We start from the raw sequence: 23,369 nt of genomic DNA on the forward strand, positions 1-23,369 counted from the left end.
TTGCCTTTGAGGATATTTTTCTACATACTTATATTTGATAGCCTAGCAAAAAAGAGTTGTACACATCGGCCAAAATACTGAAGCACAGACTCAGCCCTGGGAGATTCCTTCCCAACACGGCATGACTCAAGGAGCAGAAGGAAAAAAGGTCTGAACATAAAATGTCTCAACTCCTTGCTTTTTATACCCTGAACAAACAAGCAATGCTATCACTGGTTCCTGGCCTTTAGTCAACGACTCCAAAGGCTGTCTTGTGCCTGGTGCCCAGGTAATCAGGTTTCCTGTAGGTCCGTTACTGCAGCACAGAACCTCTGTAAGCTAATAGTGATGTTTACAAGGCAGTTACACATATAACACAAACAATTTTTCTTTCTTGTGATCTTACTCTTTTGGTCCTTCCCTGTCACATTCTCAAAATGAACTTAAAGCCATTGTTCACATGGGCTGTAAGCCCCTACACCTCCAGGCTGCTAATAGGTGGTGGCGCTGAGTTTCACTGTTGAGGGTTTTGTTTACTTTTTTCTCCTCCTTAGCCACATTTTATCTTTTTTTTTCTGTTACCTAACCTCTGACTAGAGCTGTAGAATGACTCAAGACCCAGAAATTTGAGCTGATGGGGTCAGATTTAGACAAGTTACAGCAGCATCATAAGAACATCAATAACTGTTGAAAATATAATGCTGGCAATGGCAGTAGATCTCCTCTTGATAACCTCCAAGAATGAAAGCATGAAGAATTATTCATGCAGGCTGCTTACTTTGGCCATTTTGGACCCCAATTTGAAAGGTCAAAAAGATATTTTAATATAAACCATGCACTGCATTATTAAAGTACTTGGAGTCAAGTTTTGTGTCAATCATTGATGTTTTCCTCTGCCTGAGTGCTGTTAAATTCCTTCAATGAATGATAGGGTCTGTAGGCTTTGTGTTTTAATTTTGACTTCAGGAGGTTATATTGACTTGGGTTAAATAGGCAGTAAATAGACATCAGCGTGAACATTGCTTATTTATCTTGAAAAGGCGATTGCCTTATCTTTAGGACATGGTCACTGGCTGAAAAGGAGAAAAAATATTGCTATGGTGAGAGGTGCTTGTGAATAACACCTGAACTTTTCTCTGCTTTATGCAGGTTACGTGTCTGATCCCATGAGTTCCATGAGATTTCATTCCTGCAGTAATAGTGGCAGCTTTGAAGACAGCAGCTGACAGCATGAACCATCTACCTGGAGTGAGATTCCCCATATACTGACAGCAGCAATTCTTACTGTGTCAGCGTAGCTCCTAGTCATCATACTTTACACCAAAGATGCCTAAAGGGACCTGTTTATTTTCTGGTGGAGAACATTTCTATCATAAATTATACTGTCGCCTATTTTTCCTGCCAGCACGCTTAGGATTTTCTGATGGTGCACATCTACTTGTCCTTAATAAAACCAAATGTCCACAAGGAATGCTGCACCTTAAACTTGACCATTAATAATTCAAAAAGCAAAAGTAAATTTGTTGAAGTTACACTATTCTAGGGCAAGTTGTTTTACCTTGGCCTGCAGTAAGACATACAGATGTCATAAACCTCCCAACTGATACAAAGTAATAACAAACCCAATTTACATCACAGAAAAGGATCACCTTACAGAAGTCCTGCAGCCACAACAGGACACAGAACAGCCAATAGTGTTCCAGTTGCCTAACATTTTCCTCATGTGCTTTTTGGGTTTCTGTGTTTAGAAACATCCTGTTCTCTAATGCCTTATGTTCCTGAAAGTTGTACAGCTGCAGTTCTCCAGGCTCTGAGTCCCACGGTCCTCAATCCCAGGCCCTGGAGGCTTTAAATCCTCTGTATGAGACTGAAGAAAGCCTCAGCTGACTGTCATAATTGGCTTCTGAAGAGATTTCTTTTTCATATCTGCTTTTTACTTCAAGTTGTGTGCCTTACATCCTCAAATTACATAAAAAATTATCTGTAGTTCTGTTATGTTTGTTTTTAAAAAAACTTTAACCAGCTAGAGAGAGAGAGATAAGACACTAAACCCCAACCCATATAAGTTTAATGTAGCCATATAAAAATTTTGTGTCACAAATGTAATAACCTTGCAGCTAGACAAAAGGTTACATTTTCCCTCTCCCAAAGCAAAACTACTCTGCAGTGCCATCTAGTGGCTGTATGATGCAAACATCACGATTGAGCATGCGAGGTTTTCACCGATGTGTTTCAATCATTTGGTTCCATGACAAAATTTTAATTACTGAGAACCCTCTTTTATCCCCCCAGCTCCAAACCCAGAAAAATAAGAAATAAAAGGCGCGTAAATTATTGTTCTGCAAGCTAATGTAAAGCTAAATCCTTTACTAATTAGTTTGTATTGTATGGAAAATAAAATTTGGAAGAGGATTCTCTTGCTATAATATTTTGTCTTCGCTGGATTATACGTAGCTATCAAGATGCATATAAACTCATGTTCAAGATTTGTGTTTTTCTGAGACTATTATATGTTTGTTTCATGTAGCTGATGCTTCTGATTTTTTTTTTTCGAGCTCTGTGATTAGGCATTGCAAGTGCTAACGCATTTGGTCTATAAACATGAAATATGTTTTATTGACTCAAGTCTTCTCTGCATGTTGTTAGTTTCAGGCTCCTGCAGCAATAAAAAAGGAGGAAGGTTTCGCTTGGTGAGCTGTGTAGGTGGTGCAGTGTTTTATTATTTGTTTTACTTCAGAGTCATCTGATGCATTGCAGGGGAAAGCAAAACTGAAATATTAACATTGGCAGGTTGCAGCTTCCTTCCCTCAGTGTCAGCCCCAAGGCATCTCCTGGGTGGCTCCTTCAGCTTGTGAAAGGTTGAGGCTTCATGTAGAGAAACAAACCACTTAGGTAAATGTAAATGAGATGGCTACTCACACAGAGCATGGCTAAGAGTCCAGCTCCTCACCAAGAGGATTTAATATCAGAATAACATTTCCCTCCATAGAACCGAGAATCCTCTCTGCCAGGAACACCAACTCTATAGCTGATAAGCCCCCCCCCCACCCCCCAAACCCGGCTTCCAACCCTGCATACCTGTTCCCAGGCATCGCTTTTAAGCCAGCAGCTTCTTTACCTACCACCTCCTATCACAAGGCAAGAAGTGGAATGGCATCACGCTGCGCCAATATTTCCATCACTACACGAAGGTTCACAGCTAGTGCAGCATGGGTTCAAAAGAGCTTTTTGGTCTCCTGTGCCTACTAGCTGGGTTTTTCCATTGCTTTCTATGGGAGAGGCCCACAACAGATTACTTGCCCTTTGAGACATTTTTTTCTAAGCCCAGAAGCTTCCACACCCCCTCTTACTCATTAAATCGGTAACGTCTGACTCCACCAGCCTGCATCGTGTCTGCCAGGCTCAACTGAGTAGCAATGCTGACCACCAGGCTTCCTCTGCTCCACTGTTGCCACTTTAGCCCTGAATACTCAGCTAAGTGTTGAACATGTGCCGCCACAAAAGGTAACTGCACCAAACCACTTTCTAGCCTAGCTAGAAAAGAATGGCCCGACTCTCTCTGAGGCCCTGCCCACAGCCATCAGTGGTAGGTCCTACTAGTGACCCTGGTCCTCATGTGGTTAATGCTACATAAAGCCCCTGATTAAAAAAACCAATAAAAAGAGCATAGACTGTCTTGTCTATTGCTAGAAAGAGACTGTCAGCTCTCCCAACAAAAGTCTGTGATATCAGCACTTCATTGGCTGTTTAATGGCTCATCGGCCTTATCTATAATCACCATTTCTAGCGATTTTTCACTGCTACAGTACCAAAGCAGCTACCTGCTTGGAGCAGAGCTAGACAATGTGATGTAAACACCTGTGCGTGGTCTCTTCTCCCTCTTGTAGCACAGCAGCAGAGATGGGACAATGGCTGTGTCTGCACTGACTGTTTCCAGATAGTCCTTCAAGCATGTATAGTGTGGTGGCGCTAGAGGTAGGCAAACTATTGCCGGAAATGCTTGGGGCAATTGAAACATTTCATATTTGTGTCATACCTGCTAAATTGTTTCAGGGGAGGCTGGGGAGGGGCAGCCAAAAGCTGAACCATATTTTGCCATTTGCAACAGTATAGGTTTGACCTCAGTTCAAAATGAAAAAACCTCATTGAAAATTAAAATTTTATTTAAAAAAAATAGAAGTTTTAAAAACAAAAAAAAAACCACCTTGAAAATGAAATGAAAGTGCCTTGTGGAAATGGGAAGAAAAGCCGCCTTCCAGATGAACATGTACCAGGGATGAGTTTGGGCCTTTGGGAAAGGGGAACAGGGCTGACAGCCACTGTGACCTTAGGGTGGGGGTATGAGGGATTGGTGCTATGCTCCAGAAGAGGTGGGGCCAAGGGCACAGGGGGAGGGCCTAAGCACCCCTCAGCACTGCCCTGACCGTGGCGCAGGGTCCCACACTACTCCCTCACTGCACAGTGCACAGTGGAGGAGCAGCACTTCAAAAGGACCCAGCGCACCGGCCACTGATACTGCCAAATGCCAGGTCCCAAGGCAACTGCCCCTGCCTCCCTCCTCTCCCCCCGTCAGGGGCCTGGGAAAGGCTGAGTTTCTTAGGGAAACTGGAAGGGCGCTGCTTGACTATAAAACTGGCTGCACCTACTACACTCGTGGGCTGATATTCGGCATACAGGAAACCCCTGAAATGTGCGATTTGGAGTTGCACTGTACTTGCATTAATTTAAGAGCAACTCAAAATCCAGCTCGTCCCAGCCCTGGCTCAGCCCCCTTCTCCACCCCGCACGGCCCCCAAGTCAACCCCCGCCCCAGCCCCATTCATCCCCTGTGCATGGCTCTGGCTCACCCCCAGGCAACCCCGCACCCAGCTCTGGATCTGGATCGCCAACCCCATGCACCACTCCAATTCACCCCCACCCCCAGTTCAAATCCCCCATGCATGACTCCAGCTCACCCCCTCCTGCCCCGTTTCAAACCCCCCCCCACCCCCACCGCCCAGCTCACCACGCCCACGCATGGCTCCAGCGTATCTCCAGCCCTGTCCACCCACAGCCCTAACCTACCCCAGGCTTAACTCTCCCCAATTGCCCCCCCCCCCCCCAAACCCAGGATGTACCATGCAAAAGGAGCTGCAGGTGCGCCTGCTGTTTCTGCAGCTGCAGAACGTGCGTTCCACCAGGGAAAAAGCCACCCCCCAACTTACGCAAAATTCAACTTATGTGAGGGTGCATGGGAATGGAACCCTTGTGTAAATCAAGGCACTGCTATACAGAGATACCCCATTCCTTGACAGCAGCAGTTCCCAGCCGTTTCCAGACAGGGCCCCATTTTGACAAGTCAGGAAGACTTGGTGACCAAGGCAATTCAAAAAGGGGTTGCGGGGGTGGGGGGAAGGATGGAGGGAGCAGTGCCATAACTAGCTTTGCACCTGAGGCAGAAATATAAAATTGCACACACACCCATTTCACAGTAGTTACTTCATAGAAAAAGGAAAAATACATTAATAATAATAAAACTACCCTTATTATAGTTTATTATTATTTTATTATAGCTGAGCTGCGTAGTGGCGGGGAAAGACCCTTGTCTCCAAACTGCTCCCCCAGCTTAAACCCCACACCGAGGCTGGAGGGAATCACACTCAGGGGCTGGGGGGGGGGGACTCATGCTCAAGGGCTGGGGGGAGCCACACTCAGGGCCTGGGGGGGGATCATGCTCAGGAGTGGGAGGGCAGGGGGGGTCACGCCCAGGGGCTAGAGGGAGTCACACTCAGTCTGGGGGGCTGGGAGGGTCACACTCAGAAGCTGGAGGGGCTGAGGGGTCACACAGGGCTGAGGGTGTCACATTCAAAGGCTGGAGAGAGACACAAATGAAAAATGACAAATCAGCTGCACAGAATAGAAGGCGGGGGGGGGCATGAAGATTACTTACTGCAAGAGTTTATTAAGTGGCTTGCCTGGGATGGCTACAAATATCAAAGATGGAGAAGCTCTTTGTAATGCATAATTGCTTCTCTATTGATAGAGCTATTAATTAGAGCTATAATTGCTGCTCTGTTGATGGATATGGCAGTGTTAAGGAGCTGTAAATGGCTTCTTTAAGAGCCACATGCAGCTCTGAGCTGCTGGTGATCCTTAACAAAGCTAATTGTGACCCATGTTTCGGTCCAAACCCATAGGCTGGGAAACCCTGCTTTAAGGTGTCAAAGAATTGCAAATGAACACATGGTCTCATCTGAAAAGTCTATTCGTAGCTCCAATATTTTTTCCCCTAGATGTGAATGTTTTTGCACAGGTATCATTACACTAGTGTACGTTCCCCTCACAGCAGATGCTTGAGGATCCGCCCTTAATACAGTAGCACCATGTCAAACCTGGTAATGAGTCTGGATCAGAAGAAGAAAAAAGGAATCATCAAGGAAAACTAACTGTGTTTTATTAGCCTGGTGTACCTATGGCTCTCTGCTCTGTAGTACTACCTATGGGACTTTTAGCAGTTTGCCCCAATGTATCATTTGGGGAGATTTGCTAGTATGAGGAATGTAATTCTAAAAGCTTCAAGAGTTTGAAATGTAAAGCATTAATAAAGTCCAACTGATCAAATCTATGCACAGCAAACAGTTTTTACCAGTAATTAAAATAATTGGCTACTTGAAAAAAACAATCTCTCTGATAATTGGTCTCCATAGATGAAACATTAGGCCTTAGGGGAGCAAACATAGTGATAAGTTATTAATACAAATGGAAATGCTGTAAAATTGAAATACTGATTAAAACATGTTCCAGAAGTGGCTAGCAGAAGCCAAATTAGTGCAGGTTGAACCTCTCTCAGCCAGCACATTTGCTGGACGATGGGAGGTCAATATTTTCTAGCACATTATCAACAATTTCACTACTTATTGGGCTCTTAGAAGACATCTGGGGGTAAATTACAGCTAAACAACAACACAGAACACTGAAAGCCAGGACTGGTGGCTAGAAACAAACTTTATGAGACCACAGAAAACTTGGCTACACTCATGATAAGTGGTCATCAGGCTAACTAAAATCATTGCAGATTACAGATGTTGCTGCATGAGAGAGTTCCAGATTAGAGAGGTTTAACCAGTATGTGCCTTTCCTAGACGAACCCAAAACAAAAAAGCAGTCCAGTAGCACTTTAAAGACTAACAAAACAATTTATTCAGTGATGAGCTTTCATGGGGCAGACCCATTTCTTCAGATCTAGAAATAATGCTGAAAATGAACTGGCATGACGAATGTATAACAGAGAAATAGAAAACTTCCAGCTACTCCTAGACAGGCCCAAGAAAGGCAATAACAGAACACCACGTCATCACCTATAGCCCTCAACTCAAACCCCTCCAGCACATTATCAACAACTTACAACCTATACTGGAACTGAACTCATATACTGATCTGAAGAAGTGGGTCTGTCCCACGAAAGCTCATCACCTAATAAATTATTTTGTTAGTTTTTAAAGTGCTAGATTACTGCTTTTTTGTTTTGGTAGAATACAGACAAACATGGCTATCTCTCTGCCTATACTGGAATATGATGCTACACTCTGAGAGGGTCTGGGTGAGAGGCCTGTTCTAACCAACAGACAACCACCTTACCTCAGGAAAATTCTCACTAGCAACCACACACCACACCACCAAAATGCTACTCCTGGAACTTTTCCTTGCAACAAACCCTGTTGACAACTCTGCCCACATATACACTCTGGAGCCACCACCACTGGACACCAATTATGCAATCAGGGGCTCATATTCCTGTGCCTCCACTACTGTTATATATGCCATCATGTGCCAGCAATGCCCCGCTGCTATGTATATTGGACAGACTGAACAAGCACTCTGCCACAGAATGAATGGACACAAATCAGACGTCAGGAATCTGAATACTCATAAGCCTGTCAGTGAGTATTTCAGCGGAGAAGGCCACAGTATTAAAGACATGAGACTCTGCATCCTGCAACAAAGAGACTTTACCACCATGTTACAAAGGGAGACATCTGAACTGGAATGTGTTCTCAAATTCGACATTTTCTGCCTTAGCCTTAACAGAGAGAGCAATTACCTTACACATTACAAAGACAGCTTCCCCATCTTCAATATGTGTCGTGCTCTCAGACAAGTCACTTAACTTTATAGACACTTGCAGTAAGTAATTTCCAACCTACTCTTCATCCCTGCTCCTAGCTGATTTGTCAGTTTTTATTTCTTTTTTTGTTTGTTTGTTTGTTTTCTATCTCTCTGTTACATATCCATCATGCCAGTTCATTTTCAGCACTATTTCCAGATTGGAAGAAGTGGGTCTGCCTCATGAAAGCTCATCACTTAATAAATTACTTTGTGAGTCTTTAAAGTGCTACATAACTGCTTTTTTTTTTTTTTTGTGAAGATACAGATTAACACAGCTACCTCTCTGTGAATATTCACCAGAGAACTCAGTTCATTTGAAATATTTATAAAGGACGAGACCCACCCCCACCGCTGAGATGAATTAGTTTGTTTTCAAGACTATCCAATCTGTAATAGCCAGGACAATACTGCAAAAGTGTTACATGAATGATAATCAGATAGTTACCAAAGGATTCACATTAAAAAGCAGATAAAGGAACAAGCAAATTGCAAACCAGAAATAAAAAACTACCTTTTATCATGAGCACTTTAGATACTTCATTTAAGATAAATGTTTCTATTAACTTAAATGGATTCTACACTGGTTCCCCACTCAGGAAATAGAAAGAGAAACAACACCCCGAAAAAATCAAGCCCATCACATTATATTTTCACACAAGATGTTACAGGCTTGTAACAATCATACTCTTCAGTTACTGGAATTCAGGCTTTTGCATACAAAACATATAATCCACAAGTGGGATTTAACACTGGCAAATTCCATAGATTCAATTTGGCACGTATGAAGACCTGTAGCCATTTCCAGACGTTGTAGAGAACTATAACGTGTTCACCTCTGATCAAGGGATGAGTTACACCAGTGGCAACACAATTAAATATTTTCATTGTCTCACATATGTTTCATCTAATCATTGGTCTTTTGTATACCTAATTTGTTTTCGCTTTAATGGCTCTTTTGGGTTTCCTTTTTGACTTAAATACTAGTAAGAAAGGGCATTCATGAATAACACTTCACACACCTTTGTAATTTCACCTGTTCATTTTTCCTATCAAAATTGTACTTGCCTGGATTCCTGATGTATCCAGAGCTTGAATTTATCTGATGTAGCCATCTATACAGCCAGTGTAGCCAGGTTTAAAAAATGTCAAATGATAATGTGGTGCTTAAATGAGAACTTTCATCCAGATCCCTAATGATTTTCCAAAATTGGCTCATTGTCTTTTAGAAACAATGTACCAAATGTATTTATTTTATAAGACCACATACCAATGTAACAAGCACTGTCATAGCAAAATAGAATGAATTCATTGATGTGCTCAGAAACAGACTAATCTGCTGCAGGATTTTATTTTATGCAGTAATGGTTTGCTATTTACACATCAGTTTGAGAATTACAGTATCTGGGTAAATATAGAGCTTTAAAATGGATAGAACATACCTCACCCACCCTGATTTATAACAGTTTAAATGCATAGTTCATTATTCATTTTCCTAACAGCTAAAATAAGATTTAGAAGAGAACTTTATAAATAATTCAAGTATATTTAATAATGCAATGTTTGGTTCTCAACTTCCTACAATCCTAGACTAAAATATTACTCTAACTCACAAGTCTTCTCTTCTGTCCCACACCTTTCACCAGCATGGGGAACTACTGTGGGTTTTGTTAGCCTTTCACTGAAGCTCTTTTCTTTCATCCTTTCCTAAAGTTGTTACTGGATTTTGTTAACAATTTTGCTGTAACAAAAAAACTCTTTCTCCATATGCTTACCTTCAACATGCATCTGAAACATCATGTTTTCTGCCAGGTCAACCCTAATGGTTGGTATACTGCCCGATTTGACATTGAGCAGAGCAATTGTTATTGCAGGGCGCTGGGAGCAAAAGTGAAGGTGTAGATGGCAGTCTCAGCCAACCTCCCTGTCATGGATCAGTGCCCAGGCCAGAATACGTGCAGCCAGGATATGAATGCATGGATGTGCAGTTGATGTCGACAGGAGGGCTTTGGCTTCCTTGACCACAGGATGCTGTTCAGCGAATGAGACCTGCTGACAATAGATGGAAGCCACCTGCTTAAGCTGGAGAAGAGCCTCTTTGGACACCAACTTATTGAGGATGGTTTTACCTGTGTGTCGAAGGCAGCAGGTGACAAAAGTCCACAGGTAACCACTAAAAAGGCGGGAGGGAAGGTTGTGGGGGATATGGCAATTTATAGTACAGTCAAAGGAGCAATGAGTGGAGGAATCTGTGCAGCATCTTAGATGTTTACAAAGGCAAGGAATACAGGAGATGAGCAGGATGAACTGGAAATAATAGTGCATAAGATAAAATATGCCTTAACTGATATCACAGAAACTTTGATCAGGAGAGGCTTACAAGAACTGGTTGGACCCACACCTGCCAGGGATGAGCTATAGCAGTTTTTTCCTAAACTTAAAACATTTGTGTACCCCTTTGGGGACTTACGCCTTATTAGTGTACTTCTCTCCCAGTCCTGCTCTACTGCTTAGAGCCTGAGTTCTAGTAATTTAGCTTCTGCTGTGTACCCCTTGAAATCCTTTCCTGTACCACTGGGTGGTATGCACACCACGCTTTCAGAAACACTCATCTATATTTCCCTGGCTCTGCCTCAGCACAGGGGCCTTGACCACACAAGGGACTAGCCAGCCCTGCAGTTGTGGATGGCAAGCTGAGAACTCGTTACCTGGGTAAGTCTGTTCTGCATCTCTGAGAGAATTTGCAGTCTGAGGTTGGGTGTGGAGGCCAGTATGGAGGGGCGGGGTTAGGTCAGTTTGGTGCCCTCCTAATTCTGGGCTGTGCCAGGAGCTGAAGAGAGCCACAGTGTAACAGCACTGGCAGCCTTCTAAGGTACAACAGCTGCCTCAAGCTCCCCAGAAATAGATCTACCATTGGGGAAAAAAACAGAGCAGGGGTTGAGGCTCTCAGTGTTCCCTGTTTTTATTTTGCAAAACGACTGTTCTTTCATGGTATGTTGGGGTGGTTTGCAAACCACTCTAGCCCTCATTAAATGATCCCAACTAAGCTTTCATTCTCTGCATTGTCACAAAAGGTCATGTATGTTAGGACATGCCACATCACAATCCCCAACAGAAAAAAAATCACTGGGATGCACAAAGCCTTAGGCTCAGCCTTCCTATACCTGGAGGCGGTGTCTACACTTGCATTCCTCTTCTGAAAGAGGCATGTAATGAGGGAACTCATATATGCAAATGAGGTGCAGATTTACATATCTGGCACCTAATTTGCACGGTCTTCTTTTGAAAGAGCTTGTTTCAAAAGAAGAAAAAGCAGCGTAGACGCAGCTCTTTCAAAAGTAAATCCCATCTTGGAAAGAACCCATGTTCCTTTTCTTTTCTTTTTTTTTTGAGGAAGAATGGTTCTTTTGAAGATGGGGTTTACTTTTGAAAGAGCCGCCTCTACACAGCTTTTCTGCTTTCAAAAGATGCTCTTTCAAAATAATATGCAAATGAGGTGCCAGGCATGTAAATATGCATCTCATTTGCATTTTCACTTTCCCTCATTTGCATGCCTTTTTCAGAAGAGGTATGTAAGTGTAGACAGCTTGAATGGTGGGAGAGAGGTGCCCAAGACTGGGATTCACAATAGTCACCAGGCTAGGCAGCTCCCCACTTAGCCTAGTCAATGGGCGGTGTTGAGAAGGGCGTGCTTTAACCTTTGCCCCCCCCAAAGGCTCAGCACCTGAATCCAGACTGGAAGGAGGTGCTGTGTCTTTCTAGGGATGTATCCTACCCACTAGGCTGAAGGTTGAAAGGAAGTGCTTTCTGGTCCTGGCCTGTGTAGCATGAGGTACACCTACTGGAATGGGCCCTGCAGGCGAATTAGGCAGCTGATCATCTCTTTCCCTGGTGTGTAAGTAGTTCTGGGGGTTTGTCAGGAGGAGCCATCTGGACACCCAAAGGGAGACAGCAGTGCACCCACTCAAAGGCAGAGATACTGCAAAAACATAGGGCCTGAGATCTGACATGTGAAGGGTTAGGCAGCAATTGAGAGGGATTTTTTTTTTTTGAATACCAGGAGCAGCTGTCTTAGATTTGGGCTCCTAAACTGGCAGCCAGGCACCTAAGTTCCTTATTGAATCTAGCCCATTGTGTTCAGTGAAATAACTATCACCAACGAGGCAGGGCAGCTTTGTGAACTCAGAACAGAGCTAGCTCTAGCCCTGGCTCTTGCCGTGCAAGCACATCATTCTACTCCTGTACATTTTCCTCTATCCCAAAAATTTGGATAATGGCACATACTAGAGCTGAGAAATACTGGAACAATGGCATTTATCACAGTTAAATGGATTTCTTTGTGTCCTTATATGCGCTTATGGTTGTTTCTTACCACACGCCGTACTGTGAAAAATTTTAGTGGCACAAATATTCACACAACATGCCCATATTTTTATACAGATGTAATTCTTCAGGCACCCCTTCAATCAGAGATGAGCAACAAGTATCCTGTGGCTTATTTGGCCAACCACAATTCCTCAGCCTGGTTCAGCCATTGAAGGTTTACAGAGAACTGGTCACCAAAGAGCTTTTTTTTTTCTTTTCTTTTCTTTCTTTTTTCAAATTGCCAACATAAAAAAAATCATCATTTCAAACACAGTAATACATTTTCAAGCTGTTTGTGGATAGTCTTGGGGGTAGGAACTAAGGGTATACTCAGCTGTTGGAAGACCCAGCATGACAAGGTCTTACAAAGATTAATTCGTTAATGTATGTACAATGCATTGGAGAAGTATCAAACCTGGTCCTAAGCCAGCTACAGCCAGGGGCAAGGCCACCACATCAAGAGGTCCCTGACTGACTGCTAAGCATTAGTATTCTTAAATGAAAGATATCACCAAAAATCCAGACAGCTGCATAAACTGAAATATGGCATCACTTAGATGGTCTAAAGCAAATATGTGAATCTATGCACATACACGTGTGGACAGACGACCTCCACCAACCCATCTCTCTCTCTGGCACTCTCTCTCAGAAGGCCATGAAGAAAAGTACAATTAACATACCAGATTTATTCATCTGTCAAATACATAAATATATCACATCCATTTACTGTTAATATTGAACAAAAGTGAAAAAGTATTTGTCCACAGAATACACTGATTCATATTTCATGAACACTCTTTAAATAAAAATAGACCAAGAGGGTTGCAACACAGGTACACACTTCCAAAGAAAGTAGTGCACAAATTGTACAAAACTAAGGATTTAAAATGCAGAGGTTCACTTGATACAATGCCTCAATTTAAATTACCAACAAATATAAAAATAATCTGCCCTTGATCTTGTTTAATCCCTTGATGTTCCTTTCTACTAAAACAGATGCATTTAGAAGATTTATTTTGGATACTTTTCTCTCTCAAAGTGCTCATTAGAGATTCTGGCCCAGGAACTCAAATCCAACTCTCTTTTAAAACAAACACAAAGTACGTTACTGTGTTTAAATTTACTACCCCGTGTGGAAACCAAAACTAATTCAGCATAATGAAGCACAGAGCTTCCATTTGATTTTATTCCATTGTGGCATGCCCTGTGTATGGGAGGCCATACAGAAGGGAAGTATTTCTCATCTCTAGCAATGTCTAATTGTGAGTGCATGCCTCAGATGGCTTTTTAAAAATGTTGTGTGTTGACTGGGTCACGGTACAGATGCCAGCAAAGCTGGGAAGCCTTGGCTTTGATAAGGGCATGGTCTGATTAATAGTGTGAAAAACAGCCGTTACAAAGTGTTCTCTCATTTTTGTGAGTTTTACACTGGCTTCACACCCATTGCATTATTACTGGTTGACAGCAAGATGAGTGACAGGAGACTCCAGCCTATTGTTTATACCTATACCCATCAGATTTTTGAATCTGAAGTTTGTAATTGTGTACTTGCATAACAGACATGGAAAGTATGGCACTTTTTTTCCCAGTTTTTACTCTGAAGGAATCCACTGGCTTATTTTCATTTTTTCTACCCTAATCTATCAGGGCTCTTTCATATTAGTTATTTCGTTCAGGCCACTCATTGCAGCTTGTGTGTCTTTCTGTACTGAAACGATGTTTCTGGAAATGTCAGGCCACTGCCCATACCATCAGAGGCCTTAGCCTCAGAATCTGCCTGGCCCGCACTGGAAGATGGCACAAGGAACTGACTCTTTCATGGCCTGTGTAAAGATCAGGACAAATTCCAGTTGTTTTATGTAGGGGAGAATAGAGACAGCTCTGCCCCTGTATCAACGGGAGCATAAAGCATTCTGCAAGGAAGCAGTGGAGCAAGATCACGGTTCCATTTTCACCACCACCTCACTCCATACAACTGTCCAGCCACAATGGGGCAGGCCAGCCATAGGCTGCAAAGGGACCATAAACAGGACTACACCCTTGACATACGTACGAGGTCCCAGAGCTCACTCAGGACAGGGCAGCTTTGCTCAGTTCCTCAGAGCCAGGCTAGGCTAGCAAGCCACCAGCAAGGTCTTACTAACTGTGATGGCATCTGAGTGTAGGCTCCAAGGGGCAATGCCTTCTCTGACTGAAACAGATTGGTGCTGTTCAGTAAGCCTCATAAAAACAACATTGGCATACACACCACAGAAACACTATGGCTGGGAAAACAATCTTGGCTCTACTATTTGCAGCCCCAGAGGTGGATAAAGCTGAGTGATGCCAGGTGGCTGAGTACAGCTGAGCAACATATTCCCACCCATTCATCTCATCAATGTCAATGACCCTTGGCTGTCAGATATACCTGCTGGATCCATTTCTCTGCCATTCAGCCATTGGGTGAATGGTTTGGGAGAACATTTCAGCCTTTGATTTCCTTGTGAGCTACTCATCCTACCTATTGCTTCATGTGTATTTGCTATTCATGCTAGGCCATCGGTCATGTAGGTCACATGGCTCAGGTCCTGATCCCTGCTCTCTTCCAAGCCCACTAAGGGCTTTAAGAGTAGCCAAACTGCCCCTGGAGCTGTAGGAGCCTGCCTCTGGGGCAGTGGAGAAGGGATGGCATTTTTTGCAATGCTTTTGAGCAGTAGCAGCAAGGCACTATGCATGCCCACCTACCATGTGCTGTACACCTCAGCTGGTGCTCAGGGGAACATGTGGAGCCTAAGTTTCATTGGCACCAAGGTCCACCATGTGTTGGCTCCTCCCCAGTCTAATGTTCTCTGAAGTCCTATCCTGACATGCTGCTCTGGATGTTTTCTCCACTCAGGGAAGCAATTGTCTTTACAGCCCCCACGTCTGCCCTCCATTAGATAGCACAGTTCCCACTGGCTTCAATTCCAGGGGCATCACCACTCTGTGAGATCAGAATTGTGTTCCTTATTGTTATTACTCTCATTTACTGTTTACATTATAATGCCACCATGATGCTCCAGACAGAGAATCCAGGCCTCCATCTGCTGGGGAACCACATATACATACAGGTGGGCATAGCCACTGCCTTGAAGAGTTTACAATCTACAAATGCAAATGCCATGCAAAAATTGTGGGGGGTTACAATCACATAAGTACAATTATATATCCACATGTACATTTGCACTTTGTATTATTAAACACAAAGTGCCAGCAAACCACTACCTCCTCCTTCACGCTAGTTGTCACAAAACCCACTGAATTCTATGAGGCGGGACAGGGGAGAGAATTTGAGTTCAACCACCATAAGAATTCTCTGTATTTCAAAAAGAAACTCATGACAGCTTTGGAAAGAGCCTTATTATTAGAGTCGGCAGAACTATAGAGGAATGTGATTTCCCACACTAGCTGCATAAGCTTATTTCAGTCATCTATTGCACATTCCAGAGATGGTCTAGTAAACAAACAGATCGTTATGCTACTCATAAAGTAAAATGAAATGAGGGAGGGAATGTCCCAGCCAGCACAAAGCCACAGTGATCTGTAAAAAATACTACTAAAATAAGATGACAGAAGGAACTGTAGAGGATGCTCTGATGTGTCTTTCTTCCCCTTCCTGCGATTGTATCGAAGGCAAGATAATTATGTCCAGCTTTAGTGCATTCTGGAAAACAACAAGGAAAGTGTTAGTTCCATATTAAACAGGTACATTAAGGATCATGAGGTGCTTAGTTGTTAGTGTTCCAGGACCATACAAAGCTACTGCTCTTGCTCATTTACTTGCTTCCTCCTTTGTCAGCCCCTCCTCCATCACCATACCTCTAGTGCTGCCTCCTCTGGTACTGCCAGACCCTCCATTGCTGCTCTCTCAGTCACCGACACCTCCCCATCACTGTCAGTCAGCCATGGCCACCCCCTCAGCCACTGTTGCACCCTCAGCCATCTCCTCTATATCTATTGCCTCTTAACCACTAGGGTCAGTCCCACTGATGGTAGGGGGCACGTAGGGGGCTGTTGCCCAGCACCTTGTGTTTCAAAGGTACCTGACAGTTTGGAGCACCATCGCTGCTACTGCAACAGCGGCTGAAACTCCAGGTCCCTTTGAAATGCAGCAGCAGTGCTGCTCCACGTGGCTCTGAGGGGATGGAACCTGGCACCGTGGTCAGAGTAGTGCTAAGGGCTGGCTGTTCTTGGCCCTGCCCAGCTGCCCTTAGCCTTGCCCCTTCCGGGATGCAGAGCTGGGCCCCCCTCCCAGCTTTTCCCAGTGCTCACAGGGCTATCGGCCCCACTGGATAGAATAATTTTTGTTCCTGTAACTAGTCCCAGTACAACACCTGGCACTACTCATGGAGGCCAGTCTCACTCAGTACAAACAAAGATTCAGACATTTAACAGAGCTCTGACTGCTCATAATGTAACTCAAAGTCACTCCTGACTCTCCAGTACTAACTCTTAGGAAGCACTGGACGTGAAAGAGAAAAGACTATAATAAATGTTAGAAGAAAACCATGGCCACTTATCTCCAAATAAATCTCACAGTTCAGTATTTCACCATTCAGTGGGACTGGGGCTTTGATAGCACAGCTGAGGTGCAGCAACTTCGAACACCTTACAAAGGAATGTAAAAAAAAAACATTCCTCTGTTAGTTAGGAATCTGGCTCTTACCGATACTTACCATCTCCTGTGGAGCCCCTTAATTTCTTCCTTCTGTAAAGGGTGTCCCTATGGTGTCTGTCAGGCATTCTTCCCCGTGCTGGGTTTCAAGCAGATGTGTATTCCCATGAATCCCCTGTGGATATTCATTCAGAGCCTCTGTCTTTTCTGTTTTTATTTTTTCTCTTTTCTCCTCTATTGTCTCTGACTCTCCCACCTCTGTTCTGTCATTCCCATCAGCATGTCTCACTTTTGCCATTATCTCTTCCACAAGGACTGCTTCCTTCTCTACATCACCCTTGTGATTGGCCACTGCCTGTGTCACACCTTCCGCCTCACATGCTGCTTCCACTTCATCCTTCAGAGATGATGGTGTCATCTTCTCCACCTCCGGCAATGCTCTTTCTGATCCCATATCTTCATTGGGTATTATCTCCTCTGTCATCACCTTCTGCTTCTCTGATCCTGCCTCCTCCTCTTCCTGGCCCTCCTTGCATCCTGCATCCTCTGTCTGCACCTCCCAGTCCAATAATACTTCTGCACTTCCTCTCTCACCACACTTCTCTACTATCTCCTCTCCTTGGTATGGTGTTTCAGTGCCCATTACTTTCCCACTGCCTCCTACACCCTCTGACATTGCCTCCTCAGAGGCTGGTATTTCTGACATCCCTTTTCCCTCTCTCTCTCCTGACTCCTCAGTCACCACAGCTCTCTCCTCTGTGGCTCCCTCAGCCATCTCCAATTCCTCCATTGCCATCCCCTCAGTCACCACCACCCTGTTCATTGCTGCTCCCTCTGCTACTGCCTCTTTTATTGTGGATTTATCTATTGCCTCTTCAATAGATACCTCTTTTTCTAACACCAACTCTTTTTCAGCGACTGCTACTTGGGGCAACACCTTGTCTTCTGCTTCCTCTATCACCTCCTCCTCAACAGCTGTCACTAGTTTTTCTCCCATATGTGTTGTTTCCTCAGCTACCAACTCCCCTCTGTATGCTGCTTCATCTACTACCTCCTCTTCACTTTCTGGATCATCTGCTGCTTCTTCCTCTTCAGATGCTTCCACTATGCTCTCCCCTTCTTTGTGTGCTCCTTCTTCTGTTGCAAGGTCCATTTTTATTTCCCTGTCCAATGCGGTTTCTTCTCTCCGAGGTGGTGATTCCTCTATTTCTGGCTCTTCTTCAGTGGTTTTATTTCTTGTCTCTCCTTCCTCTGACATTGTTTCCAGTACATCCTCCACCTCCTCCTCGGATGTTTCTTCTGCTACTGCCTCTTCCACTTCTGACACTGCTTCACCTGTGGGAACTGCTCTTGATTCTACTGATTCTTCTATTTCAGTTTCTGCTCCCACTAGAGGAACCTTTACTGATGCTACTGACTCCTCCAGAACATATTCTGTCTCTCCCACAGCCTCCTGTCCCTCAGAAACCGCCTCCTCCACAACCTCCTCTCCTTCCAATTCTATCCCTTCTGGATCTCCCTTTCCTGCAGAGTCTGCCCTCCCAATAGCCTTCTCTGCCTCAGCAACTGGCTCCTCCACATCTTCCTTTTTCATGTATTCTGCCATCCCCACAACCTCTTCTGCCTCAAATGCTGCTTCCCCTATGGCCTCCTCTCCCTCAGGCACCTCCTCAGCCACCTCCTCTCCTCCAGCTGATCCTTCCTCCACCACCCTCCCCTCATATGCTGCCTTTTCCACTGCCTCCTCTCCTTCATCAACTTCTTCCTCCATAGCTACATTTCCCTCAGAGACTTGTTCTCCCTCAAATGTCATTTCCTTTCCTGCCCTACTCCCTTCCAGATCTTCTTCCATGACTGCCTTCTCCTCAGACGCTTCTTCTTTTACTGTAAGTACATTGTCCACTGTCTGTCCCATCATAGCTCCTGCTTCTTTCATGGCCAGCAAATCTGCATTCAGACCTGTTTCCTTGCCTGCCTCTTCAGTGTCAGGGGCACCATCCTCAGCTACAAACTCCTCTTTCTCCACCAGTGTTTTTTGCTCATTTGCCATCTGCACTTCTTGTACCACTTGCTCTGCTGCCTTCTGTTTTTCATATGCTTCTGCCAAGAAAGCTCCATCTGAGGAAATAATCCAAACATTAGTTTCATTGTGATAATTATGTTAATGTTAAGGCTCTTTATGAAGTGATTATTAGAGATTCCATCATTCCAAATCAGTAATAGGATTTTAGCCTGGGTGATGTGGGCAGCAAGGGACTTGGCCTGCTGCTTCCCATGATGCACTGTCCTCTGACTGTTTCCAATGCTGTCATTCTGGCATCAGGAACAAATAATTGAAACAAAAATCATGTTGCATGGTCAAGATGTGACCTCAGGGTACACAGAGAAAGGTAGCCATAGGCGTGGCACTAAGATTTATATATTCAAAACAGGTGCTACTTTACTCATGCAAAACAAGCATGTACCGGAGACAAAATATACAGCGGTCCATGCAAAATGGGTAATGACTTATGCATGTCTGGGATCTGTGCCTGTCCTCTTGGAAGTCAATGGCCAAAGCACTCACCGAATTCAATGGTGCAAGATGAAGTTCTTGGCAAGTACAGTTTCTTATTTGTGCTAGTGCACTTGTACATGTACACACAATTTAGGATAAGGCTATATTTTTGAAAAACTGGCCTAAATGCCATAGGAAACAAAAGAATGATGCTTTCCAGATACTGCTCTGGTGGCACTCATAAAAAAGCAAAAGGGAGGGGGAAGGCCACCCTGCCCATAATCCCTGACTTTCTTTGATTTATTCTCCTGTCAGCTTCTTGTATCTCCACAGCCCTCCATCAGTGCCTTGTTTAGCCTGTCTGGGCCTAAACATTTATTCAGAGCACCAAGCTGCATGAGCCTTTCTCTGAAATGTCTGCGTAGAGATGGTTCAGATCCCTGGCCTGAAGCACAATGCTCTGTAAGTCAATGCCTTAGCACCAGAACACAGATGGGCTCTTGTCTTCTCCATGTGGTTCCTCCTGAAACGTCCATCTGCGTGGCCAACTCCCTAGAGTCACTTTCCTCACACTAGAGCAGCACTGACAAGAGAGGAATTGGTGACCTAACTCGCATGCTGCAGTGCTCCACCCTGCCCTATAGGTGATACTGAGCTCAGAGGGCTGTAAGCAGTCCATTGCAGCAGAAACCAAGGGAAGCCTTGTGCCACTGGAGAGGCTGAAAGCATAGGGGGAACGGGATGGCAGCAGTGAAATACTTGAGAAACTGAGTGTTATGGAGGGGCAAGAGAAGAGGGAAAGTGTGAAAAATCAGGGCACTTCTCTGAGGAAGGGGGAATATAGTTGCATATATAAGGAAAAAACCCTACTGTTGAGATGGCCCCTTTATGTCAGGACAGCTGGTCACCATTTCTAGACAGAGATCAGGGATAGGTGGAGAAAGAGAAAGGGGCTCTTGGAGGGATTTATTTTGCAGACTTCCTGCTTCTGATATACTTAAAGTGTTGCTATTACTTTTTGAGTTTTAGGCTGGGTGTTCTTCAAATTGTTTTTGGCCTTCCTACTTATATTTTTATACTTTATTTGATAGCGATTATGCACCTATTTTTTTCACGAGGATTTAACTTCCATTTTTTAAACAATGCCTTTTATTTCTCACTGTTTCTTTTATTTGTTTGTTAAGCCACGGTGGCACTTTTTGGTTCTCTTACTATGTTGTTGTTTTGTTTTTTTTTTTAATTTGGGGCATACATTTAAGTTGAGCCTTTATTATGGTGTCTTAGAAAAGTTTCCATGAAGCTTTCAGGAATTTCACTTTTGACACTGTACTTTTTAATTTCTGTTTATCTAATCTCATTTTCCATAGTTCACCCTTCTGAAATTAAATGTCACGGTGCTGGGCTGCTGTGGTGTTTTTCCCACCATTGAGATGTAAAATTTAACTGATTTGCTATTTCCAAGAAGTCCAGCTATCCACCTCCTGGGCAAGATCCTGTGCTCCACTTTGGACTAAATCAAGAATTGCCTCTACTTTTATATCAGAGGGGTAGCTGAGTTAGTCTGTATCTTCAAAAACAACAAGAAGTTCTGTGGCAACTTACAGACTAACAGATATTTTGAAGCATAAGCTTTCATGGGCAAAGACCCGCTTCGTCAGATGCATGAGTGAGGGTGTTTCAGAGGAGAGTTTAAAGAGGGAATCTCAGTCAAGGGGAGAGCCAGAGTTGACAAGGTCTGTTCATTCATGGAGGATGTGGCCCATTGTAAGCAATGAATGTGGAGTTGTGAACATCAAGAGAGGAGAAATCAGGTCACATCAGTCAGGGTGTATATGGCCCATTATCAGTAGCTAATATACAGATGTGAACATCAAGAGCAGAGAAACTGCTTTTGTAATGGGCCAACCACTCCCAGTCTCTGATGAATCCTTGGTTGATGGTATCAAATTTGCAAATGAATTGCAGCTCTGTAGTTTCTCTTTAGAGTTTATTTTTGAAGTTTTTTTGCTGTAGGACTGCTACTTTTAAACCTGTTACTGAGTGTCCAGGGAAACTGAAGTGTTCTCCTACAGGTTTTTGTATGTTATCGTTCCTGGTGTCTGATTTATGCCCATTTATTCTTTTACGTAGAGACTGTCCAGTTTGGCCAATGTAAATTACAGTGGGGCATTGTTGGCACATGATGGCGTATATTATATTAGCCAATGTGCAGGTGAAAGAGCTCCTGATCGTATGATTGATGTGGTTAGGTCCTGTGATGATCTCACTGGTGTAGATATGTGAGCAGAGTTGGCACCGAGGTTTGTTGAAGGGATTAGTTCCAGGTTTAGAGTCACTGCGGTGTGGTCTATAGTTGCTGATGAGAATTTGTTTCAGGTTTTCAGGTTGTCTGTAGGCAAGGACCGGCCTGCCTTCCAAGGTCTGCGAGAGTGAAGGATCATTGTCCAGGATGGGTTGCAGTCACTGATGATGTGCTGGAGAGGCTTTAGCTGGGGGCTGTATGTGATGGCCAGTGGTATTCTGTTGTTTTCCTTGTTGGGCCTGTCTTGTAGCAGGTGGCTTCTGGGTACACATCTGGCTGGAGCACTTAGGGGATAATCTAATGAGTTTTAGTTCACTTTAATGACATTACAGTGATATTCAGGCTGTGTTGCAGTTAATGTTGCCCCCCAAGTCTTGAATATTCATGGTGCCTGAGAACCTCTTGCCCACATAACTCGCTGCCCATGCCCTTATGTTAAAAAAAGACTGGCTGCTGTGATCACAATGAAGGCAGTTTAGTGTCACCATCACCCAATTATAACAGCATTCAGTTTTGGGGACTGCAGACTGCATATTCCGTGTCCTTTCCTCCTCTGCCAAAAGAGCTTGTGGAGACGTTCTTCCTTTGCCCCTGCTCAGGTCGAATTCAGTATTTTGTTCTTAATCTATAACTGATCCACAGGACAGAAGCTACTAATATTTGTTTTTTTTCAAAGGCAGAAAAGATAAACGGTAAGTATTATGGAAAGGCATTTAAACCAGTCAGTCAACTAGGTACTTTCATGAGAGGGACCTCTCCCAAGACTAGCTTGCACTCTGTACGCATCTCATTCAAAAGTCCAGCTAGCATTACATGGCAAGGCAGTGCAAGCGAGGGCAGAGGATGTTTTGCCACCCAGAAAACACATGTATATGCACACACATACACACTTCCTCTTAGCACGAGCCAAAACTGGGCTCAGTGTGCACTGTAGGCAAAGTCAGTTCTATCAACCGTCTTTAGTTTTGGTCCCATTGTACAAGAGTCACCTGTTATCTCCTATTGAAAGATGGCTCCTTTGTTCAATTGGGATGAAACCCTAAGGGCTGGATTCTGACCTCAAGGTGGTCTACGTCAATGTTACTCCACTGACTTCAAAGTTGTTCTCTAGAATGTGAGCACAGATTCAGGCCCAGAGAGTGTTTTATTATCTGTTGGGGGCTGCAAAGGACAACTGGGGTGTTTGAATGCAGCAATTCAGCTCTTTGAAGCCACTTTGATTCCATGTGGCAACATAATGGCAACCAGCAACTAACACTATATTGAGTTAGGAAATGGACAAAATCCAGGTATAAACATAAGGTCTTTCAATAGACTGATGTGTTACAAACCATTTTTGTTCTTTAATTAGTGTTATTCTGGCTATATTTTTAAGAAAACAAGGTCCAGGGTAATTTTGCCAGACACCCACTGTTCATTAGTAATTGTTTTTAATAATTAGGCTCTATATT

The 23,369-nt window shown here is 43.8% G+C and overlaps 2 protein-coding genes across 4 annotated transcripts in view; one reads left to right on the forward strand and one right to left on the reverse strand.

Annotated features, from left to right (window-relative positions):
• The window catches only part of TNNI3K (TNNI3 interacting kinase), a 167,986-nt gene extending 165,315 nt beyond the window's left edge, over positions 1–2,671 (forward strand). For both annotated transcript variants that reach the window (XM_075002557.1, XM_075002558.1), the window contains one exon: positions 1,129–2,671. In XM_075002557.1, the coding sequence (XP_074858658.1) occupies positions 1,129–1,205 (77 nt within the window). In that variant the 3' untranslated portion in view covers positions 1,206–2,671. The remainder of the gene's footprint in view (positions 1–1,128) is intronic.
• A 10,059-nt stretch (positions 2,672–12,730) lies between these two features.
• Positions 12,731–23,369, reverse strand: part of ERICH3 (glutamate rich 3) — a 68,209-nt gene continuing 57,570 nt past the window's right edge. For both annotated transcript variants that reach the window (XM_075003354.1, XM_075003353.1), the window contains exons 14-15: positions 17,181–19,237; positions 12,731–16,168 (exon numbers count right to left, since the gene is read on the reverse strand). In XM_075003354.1, the coding sequence (XP_074859455.1) occupies positions 17,199–19,237 (2,039 nt within the window). In that variant the 3' untranslated portion in view covers positions 12,731–16,168; positions 17,181–17,198. The remainder of the gene's footprint in view (positions 16,169–17,180; positions 19,238–23,369) is intronic.

Source organism: Carettochelys insculpta, chromosome 9 (assembly GCF_033958435.1).
Source record: "Carettochelys insculpta isolate YL-2023 chromosome 9, ASM3395843v1, whole genome shotgun sequence".
Lineage (NCBI taxonomy): Eukaryota > Metazoa > Chordata > Testudines > Carettochelyidae > Carettochelys > Carettochelys insculpta.